Raw genomic sequence first — 9,217 nt, 5'->3', positions numbered from 1 at the left:
AACTACTTAAGCTACAGAAATTAAAGTTATGAATATGAAATTATGGCTATGCAAATTGGAAATGCTGATTAAATATACTAAATTATAGTGATGTTCTGTGTGGAGTATAAATTCAGCAACAGAGACTTTTATATCTCTTGTGTGTGTGTGTGTTTGTTTTTTTATATATATATATATATATATATATATATAATGTCTGTTTCTCTATAAGGCTTCATTTAAACGTCTAATGAGGCTTTTGTTTGTGTCCACTGCCTTCAGCAGAGCTAAAGCCTCATGGGTTGTGAGGTACTCTAGCACATGAGAAATGCTCACGTGGTCTATCAGCTACTGTACATCACGATGTAGAACGAGTACAGCAGCCCACACAAGTTCACATACAGACAAATCAATACAAATCAAACCACAATTAAAGACATTAATTACAGATATTTTTGCTATAGTTTTTTTTAAATATATTTTTGTTTTCAATAATTTCACTGTTATTTAGTATAATGTAATTACGATATTATTTAAAAATATATATACAGTATATTTAAATACTTATTTTAAAATAATTCTTTATTTTAAAACAGCAATAATAAATTTTTATAGCTGTGGAAACTAGGGTTAGTTAGTCACGTGGTCCAATTACACAACTGTGTGTTTTCTTTAGCAGAGGCTTTGTATGATTGTTTCAAGCACCAAAACTTATATATATAAGTCAACTATGAAGATGAAGATTTAATAATTTTTTTTTGTTGCTTTAATTTTACTTTTTTGTTGTTTCATGAATTGTTTTGTGTGTCTGAATTGTTTTAACGTTTAAATTAAGCTGAAAATGTAATTGAAGTTTCCACGGTGACAAGCTACCCTGTATAGTGCATTATGTTCTTTTACAAAGTCTTGATTTTGTTTTGGGGGTGTACTAGAACAGGCTCTCATTCTAGGTTGTTTGAAAAACACATTATTTTTCTCATATTTTACATTATTACAACACCTCTCTCCCCAGTCTGGGATGAACGGCTCGAATAGTTCCTGTATCAAATGAAGGCCTGCCTTCTGAAATACGAAATGTGCTGTGATTGGTTAGCTGCACCAGTCTGTGTTGTGATTGGCAGCACTCAGCACCTGGTCGGGAAATGTCATGCCCCTTACCATAGCTGCCTGCTAGCTTCAGTGAAAATATTGCGTCAAAATCAAATCAATTTGAGCGCGATTTAAACCTGGATGATTGTAACCACTCTAAGCTCGTCTGCCTTGGGAACACTAGTGTGTCTCCGACATTGTGATAACACTCGTTGCCTTCTCTAGTGCAGCTCAACCAGGTCTCGTCCCATTCGTCGATCTTTCACATTTACACTTTAGATAAGGTACCAATATAGAGTCTTTACAGGTACAAAGTTTTACCTTTTGAAGAGGTACTGCCAAGTGACAGCTTTTGTACCTTTTTTATACTGTATTCATGTAATTGTGAAATCATAGCTAACAGTCAAGTAAACATTACATTATTATATAAAAAGTGTAAGGGTAACATTAGTCTCAGACTTCACGCCGTTGGATCGTTGGCTAAACGTCTGATGCATATGGGACACAAAAGTGGAAACACTTCAGGAGTGTCGAAGTCGTCATCGGATTGGTTGAATTCTACAGGATTTCTGGGAGACATGTGTGTTGCGTTCTTTAATGTTCTGTCCGGAAACAAAGATGCCGTGGCGCCAAACCCCCTCACGAAAGAAGAAAGCCTAGTGTTTACAACTGTGACGACGAGCGTTTATCAGATAAACACTGGAGTTTCAAAAGTATGTGAAATATTCAAAGTTCATGGAATAGAATCTTTACAATATGTCTGAGAGTTTTACACACCGGTCTGTTATTTGTGGCGACATTTCCACACCTCAAAATGTGACGATGCATGAAATGAACTGTGATTGGTTGTTTGACATGTCAGTCAAACGGCTTTGTGGGCGAGCCTTGGCCAATGAAAGCTGCCATGGATTCCAGACCTTCAGCCGTAAGTCTGAAGGTCTAGCTACAGGAGACTAGGGTAACATAGCCTACAAACACAAAAAAAGGGAATCTCTGAACAAGTCAGTGTGTCTGTTATGTAATTGTAGTTACACTGGTTTGAATGTCAGGGTCGTGAAATGCACTCACTAACTTTAATCATCCATTGTGTATAAATGGCTCAAATCCAAACGTCACACTCCTACACTACTTAAATAAAGGTAATCTGCAAGCCTTCCAAGAACTGGGCCTTTTTTAGGAGGACAATTCCTACTATTCATAAAGACAGTTACCTTAAGAGACATGCTAACTGGCTATTTAACCATCCAGACTACCATTTTACTCTTTCAAAAAATGTATAGTAGTGAAACGCAATGTTTACTTAACAGTGAATTAGGAGATTGTGTGACAACATTTGGTTCTTATTGGCGATTAGGCAGTTAGAAGAACAAAATGATGTCTAAAAACTAGTGCTGGGCAACCAAAATAAACATACAGTATATATTTAGAAAATATTTACATGTATGAATATTATATACATAATAAAAATACACAGTACACACATATATTATGCCCACAAAAACATTTATTTTGGATGCGATTAATTGTTGCCCAAACCCCATGGCAAGTACAAAAATTGGGCTTTGAATTATTAATATCAAGTTGTATTAAACAATAATTGGACTGTATTGCATGAGACAACATATTTCATGAATACACTGTTTTCATAAACACAAACGCAAAACACATCCCAGCAAGGTTCATTGTCAGTATTGTACATGATAATTAAATCCGTCTTGTTTGGACGCTCATTATGAAACACTGTGTAGTTCATCAAGTGCATGTGTGGACGTTAACTAATCCACACACATTACGAATTAGGGATTACCTGCAAGTAGGGAAAGACAGAACACTGTCTGAGGATGAGTGAACATAAATAGATTAGCCAATCTGAACTTGGCAAAGGCTTGGCAAACGTAATAAACACACCCAGAATTCATAAGACTTCATATCAGTAGAAGTCTAACGGAATTCATTGGGAATAACAGAGGCTTGCTCGAACGACAACATATTTAGGACACTGTTAACACTGTTTGTCCAGCAACCCTCCCTGCTTTTTTTGACTCATACTCAACGGGAGGCACTGGATCGGCTTCGGAGGACAAGAAAGGGGAGTTTGAGGAACAGTAGGAGACTGAAGCAGAGGATCCGGGTGGCCATGAGAACCGCCAGGCGGGCCAGCAACATGGAGGTGCCCTCATTCCTGCGGCAGCTGGTGAAGGAAACCGAGAAGATGGTGACCTTCTTCTTCAAAGGTGGTCGACGGGAGCAGGGAGCTGATGATGAGTACTTTGAAAACGAAGAGGACGTGGGCAGACCCTATGTAGAAAGGCCTGTTTTGGAGAAAGATATGGCAGAAGGCGGGTCGAAATGGGGTGTTAACTACGGCATGGCCAGTATGCAGGGCTGGCGAGCCCAGATGGAGGATTCCCACACCTGCATGCCAGAGATGACCGATGCCTTGCCAGACTGGAGCTATTTTGCCGTGTATGATGGACATGCGGGGAAAACGGTAGCTCAGTACTGCTCCAGACACCTGCTGGATTTCATTCTCTACACAGGTACTCACCCATTATACGCAGACTGCCAGTCTTGAAGGTAAAATGATAGAATTTGTAAACAGTTAGTGATGTTGTGCTTTTATGTTTAAGCAACTTAAAAATGTAATCTAGATTTTTTTTAATTTAAAAATGAAAATGTCGCTGCGACCACAATATTTGCTGAGCATAATAATTTGCTGGTGTTCTAAGCAGTGGTTATGTTATTGTAAGTCATTATCTTATGTAATTATGAAACTGCTGCTGGTAGCTGTGAGGTACTGTTCATGTCAGGATGGCGTTTTATATATTAACAGCTGAAAATGACTTTTTAATTTGTATATTTTTTTATTTAAAACAGTTGTATTAGTCTCGTTTTGACTTGTCGTCAAGTAAGAATCTTTAAAATTATACATTTACTTGAATATAGTTTGGTGTTATACCTACAGTACCTATACTTATTAGCAGTAAATTTTGCATAATTACTGTACAGCCAAACCCTAACCCTAGTATATATTAATAACTGATATTCTGTACGTATTTGTGTATTAACTTGGTAACAAGGACGCCTTCAAATAAAAAAACAAATATATTTAACTTTAAATTTAAGACAAAATATTTTTCTTTATTAAAGATGTCTCATAACACTGATGCTTTACCACTACACTAGCTAAATAAAATAAAAAATAATTATAATTCTAAAACAAATGAATAAATAAAAACACTATATACACATATGAAAAAAAAAACATTAAGAGACCACTTGGACATTCAGTTTCTCTAGATTTAGTAGGTTTTGTGTAAGATGTTAATATTTGTTTTATTCTATAAAGGTCTGATAACATTTCTTCCAAATTCCAAATAAAAATATTATTTTTGAGTTTGCTTGTGTTTTCATTTGTTGTGATTTTCATGTTTTCATTTGTTGCGATTGAAAAGCAGGGCTAATCCACAAAATATTGATTTCTTAACTATTTTAAGGCAAAACATTGGTATTGTGTTGTCTAAAAATGAAAATAAACACTTCTAAAAACATCTATTTTGTTAAATTTATGTTCTAAATGTTAACATTTTTATTTAAAATCTGGAAGAAATTTGGAAGAAAATGGGAAAAAAGCGCAACATACCAATTCTTCTGAAGGGACTTGTGATCTACTAAGATGGATTTTTCCAATGATAATCATATCAATCATTTAATAATAATGTAATTCCATTAAAACTTGATCTTTGTTCTTAAGTATTAAAACATTTAAATTTAAGCTTTTTAATCAGTGTTTAAAAAGTGTTACAACAGTGGTTATCATTTCAAAATGCAGGATTTGTCCAAGACAAGTCCAATATTTTGAATCACTAACTGGGGTTCATGGAAAAAAAAGGTCAAAGAAAGAGTGTAAAAACAAATGTAACTGTAAAATAATGATAATAATAAATAAGTTATTTATCACAGATCCATTAAGCTTCCTAAAGCCCTTCATTTTTAAATAATTTTGTTCTATTGAACAATAAGATTTCATATAATATTTGACACACATTTAGACACACATTTTTCACAGTATAAATAAATGTATACTGCATCTTTCACAGTATAAATGAGTCTTTCTATATACAATATAAAAAATAGTAGCTGCTTTTATATTTTTAGTACAAAAAAATAAAATGAAAAACCTCTGATGTAATGTATTAATCAGAATTAATGGAAATAACAAGCTTTCCTCAAGTAGTAGGTTGAAAGGCAGGTTACTGGGCAGGCCTCATGTGACTGTGCTTGACCCTGTAATATGATTGTGTAATCAGGCTGTGTGACGGTGGATGAGGAGGTAGACCAGGTCAAAGACGGCATCAGAGATGGCTTCCTCAACATAGACCGCCACATGCACACCCTGGCCCGCAACCAAACCTGGGACCACAGCGGGTCGACAGCAACCGCTGTCATGATCTCTCCACGAAACATCTACTTCATCAACTGCGGCGATTCACGGACCTTTCTTTGCCGTGACGGCCAGGTGGTCTTCTACACAGAGGACCACAAACCTATCAACCCACGCGAGAAAGAGCGCATCCAGAACGCTGGCGGTTCTGTCACCCTGCAACGCATCAATGGCTCGCTGGCCGTGTCCCGCGCTCTTGGCGACTTCGACTTTAAGGAGGTGGAATGGAGGACTCAGACTGAACAGCTGGTGTCTCCTGAACCAGAGGTGTATGAGCTGGAGCGAAGCCCAGAAGATGAGTTCCTGGTGGTGGCGTGTGATGGCGTCTGGGACGCCATCGGTAATGAGGAGCTGTGTGCGTTTGTGCGCAACCGTCTGCAGGTCTGTGATGATCTGAGGGAGATCTGCTCACAGGTCATTGACCTCTGCCTCTATAAGGTTGGTAACAGCAGTGAGAGGATCCCATTGGTTTGGCCACTGGCCATATGATTAAAGGGATAGTTCACCCAAAAATGAAAATTCTGTCATTAATTACTCACCCTTGTGTTGTTCAAAACCCGTAAGACCTTCTTTCGTCTTCACAACACAATTTAAGATATTTTTGATGAAAAAAAAAACAAAACATGACAGTAGCATGAAGCAAAGTAACGATGACGTTTCTGAAAAGGCACAACATAAGTTAATATGTATTTATTTAGTATATGTTAAGTGATTCAATCATTTAAACTGAACTATTGGGAAAAGATTAGACGTAGAAGTATTTCTTATCCTGTGGCTGCTATCATTAACTAAAACTATTAAAATTGTTTTCAGTAATTGAAATAAAAATAAAAATTTAAATATAAATATTAGATAAAAAAAGTAGAAAAATAAAACAAATGTTCAGTTTTATCTCACAAATACAGTCATCAAAACTTAAAACCAAATCTATTATAATTAATACTATGATACTATTATAATTTGTTTTCTTTAATAGAAATATATAAAAAAATTATAATGAAATTATATAAAATATAAATATTAACTGAAAAACTGTTGCCTTGGAATCTTAATGAAATACATTAAGCTGGAGTACTAAAATTACCAACTGAAATATGAATTATATTTAAATTAATTAAACATGATAAATAAAATTATGAATAAAAATAAACTAAATAGAATAAAAAACTAATAAAAATGGCAAAAACAGTCTTTTCAGTTTCGTTTGATGCAAACTATTTAGTACTTATTTCTACAGATCTATTATAAAGTCTAGACACATTTTCCACTATTTTTTTTTTTTCAATTAGTACCCCTAAATGTCTCTTAAAAGCGAACAATCTGTGGTTAATCACTTTAAATGTTTCTTCTTGTCTAAGTGTGTGATTCTTGGTAAGAATAAACTTTAAAATAAATTTGACGTAATGCAACGGTAAATAGCTTCTAAAACTGATTGTCAGTTTTTTTCAACACTGTGTGAGAATTATTGCATCAATATGCTTTTATTTATTGCTAGTCATTAGCTCATGAGAGACATGATCAACAACTCAAGTCTGATGCAAAGTCGATATTGAAATGCCAGTAACTCTGTCACCTTCTAAAACATTAAACAAGTTTAGGAATGCCTTGTTACTTAAAATGATTAGGCATTTTGGTTATGTAATATTATAAAATGATATTTCCCTACCGCATGTTGAGGCGAGGAAGATTACAGAGCACATAATACAATCAGCTTGACCCGTTCTATGTAGATACTGTTTTATAAATAGAATAATTACAGGAGAGAGCGAGAGGAGATTACAGGTGAGATTCAGACTGCAGGTTAAGGGATATCCAGAGTTACAACCAGCTACTCACCAGACCAAGAGCTCCTTTGGTTTATAACTGGCATTAGCTGTCTATGAGCATACTTAATCTTAATTCATGAACTCAATATATTTATGTATTAGCCTTTTCTAGTATTATTTAATTACATTGACGTACTCTAATTTATTTAGTTGATTTTTGTGAGCAGGATTTAAAATTTTTACCTTGCAGGGAAGTTTAGACAACATCAGCATCATCATTATCTGCTTCGACGGCGCCCCCAAGGTGACCCCAGAGGCACTGCAGCAGGAGGCAGTGTTAGAGCACTTCATTGAGCAAAAAGTGGCAGGTAATTTCACCAATTCATTCGATATAAAACAAGATGCGATTTAAACACACTATATTAGATCAAATATCTCTATAAATGCCAGATTTTGTATATAAAAGTGTATTATTTTGTTCTTTTACGTTCCTCAGAGATCATTAACGTGATCAGATCTAGAGACGAGGAGCCTGACCTGCTCTATGTGATGAAATTCCTGTCGTCTGAAGATATTCCCGGCCTCCCACCAAGTGGAGGAATCTCATGCAAGTAAGTGTTACTGTGGGACACTATGTATATAAGCGACTTACATTCAGATATCTTCTCTCAGTATCTGTTTTGTTGGTCTGCAGGAAAGACTGCATAATAGGCGCATATCAGAAATATGCAGCAGCCTTTAAATCTCTTGAGCCGATGGTATGTATGAAAACATGTTAAAAAGCCATACTTTCTTAATTAATTAACATTTTATTTGATTTTAATATGATTTTAATGTCTTTATATATTAATATATAACATTTTTAAATGTTATAAATATTGCATATAAAGTGCAAAAGTTCATTTTACAAATAACAACAATTCTCCATTATTTTGTCATTATTTAAGGATATTGGCAGCTCTGATGACTCCACCTAGTGGCCATTATGTTGGAGATGGAATCAAGCCTTGAATCTCTGTAGATGTAATAATCAATGTGAGGAGGACATCTGTGCCACCTGCTTTACAGAGGTCAAATTGTTTAGCCAAACTTTTTTTTTTTTTTTTTTTTTATCACTGTTGTGTATTGTAAACATAGAAACAGAAATAGGTGGAAGAGGAGGATTTATCATGTGATTTCATGAAGGTGAAGCATTTAACACTGACACTATGTAAAGCTTTTTATGGAAGACAGAAAGTTTTTACTTTACTGAAAGGTGAAGTGTGGAACTGATGTGCCACCAAATGTAATTGTGTTTTTGATGAAGGATTTCAAGGGCACATGAAAGTTTCTCATTACAATTGTTTTTGTAGATGTATTTGTGTTTTTGATGAAGGTTTTTAATTACAATAAACACTGCAATATTCCATAAAAAAAAAAAAAAAAGCTGAAGTTTTAAATGAATGTTTGTTAGCACTTTTCTAAAATTAAAAATTAATTTTAAATACAGTAATAGGTTGATTGTCTCACGAATCCGCTTGCATGGGATTAAAATAAAGCAAGTTCCACTGAATTACACAACAAAATTACACAACATCACCTTTAAATACTTGAATGTACTTCACTTGTTAGCTCTTTTAACATATCAGTTACTCAAATGTCTCTGTCATTTTTATGAGTCTAATGTCTGTTCATTATTATGAGTCTAAATGAGAGAGCTCATGAAGAGCTCAGAAGTATATAGTGTTTTACAGTATATGTTAATTAGTGATGAGTGGATGAATTGTCCGAATACTTTTTGTGTGCATTGTATCCTGTGAAGAGTTCAGAGAAATGCATGCTTTTCTTAAAAGGCACAACATGCGTTAATATGCATTTATTTAGTATATGTTAATTTATTCAATCATTTAAACTGAACTATTGGGAAAAGATTAGATGTAAAAGTATTTCTTATCCTGTG

General features: G+C 34.7%; 1 protein-coding gene across 1 annotated transcript; it reads left to right on the top strand.

The window, feature by feature from the left end:
- The first annotated feature begins 2,919 nt into the window (after window positions 1-2,919).
- On the top strand, window positions 2,920-8,613 carry LOC109047034 (protein phosphatase 1A-like). Its single transcript, XM_019064777.2, has 6 exons — window positions 2,920-3,608; window positions 5,379-5,950; window positions 7,529-7,646; window positions 7,775-7,889; window positions 7,973-8,036; window positions 8,226-8,613. The coding sequence occupies exons 1-6, from the start codon at window positions 3,206-3,208 to the stop codon at window positions 8,253-8,255; spliced, it is 1,302 nt and encodes a 433-aa protein (XP_018920322.1). The 5' UTR covers window positions 2,920-3,205; the 3' UTR covers window positions 8,256-8,613.
- Window positions 8,614-9,217: the final 604 nt, after the last annotated feature.

This window comes from Cyprinus carpio, chromosome B15 (assembly GCF_018340385.1).
Source record: "Cyprinus carpio isolate SPL01 chromosome B15, ASM1834038v1, whole genome shotgun sequence".
Classification (NCBI taxonomy): Eukaryota; Metazoa; Chordata; class Actinopteri; order Cypriniformes; family Cyprinidae; genus Cyprinus; species Cyprinus carpio.
The sequence above is the reverse complement of the archived record's forward strand: the minus strand, read 5'-3'. Positions and strand labels throughout refer to the sequence as shown.

What these genes read in the sequence shown, in the direction of transcription:
- LOC109047034 (XM_019064777.2), top strand. Translation starts at nt 3,206, where the DNA reads ATGAGAACCGCCAGGCGGGCCAGCAACATGGAGGTGCCCTCATTCCTG. An exon ending in TTGACCTCTGCCTCTATAAG is followed by an intron (nt 5,951 to 7,528) that starts GTTGGTAACAGC and finishes TTTACCTTGCAG; the next exon opens with GGAAGTTTAGACAACATCAG. An exon ending in TTAAATCTCTTGAGCCGATG is followed by an intron (nt 8,037 to 8,225) that starts GTATGTATGAAA and finishes TCATTATTTAAG; the next exon opens with GATATTGGCAGCTCTGATGA.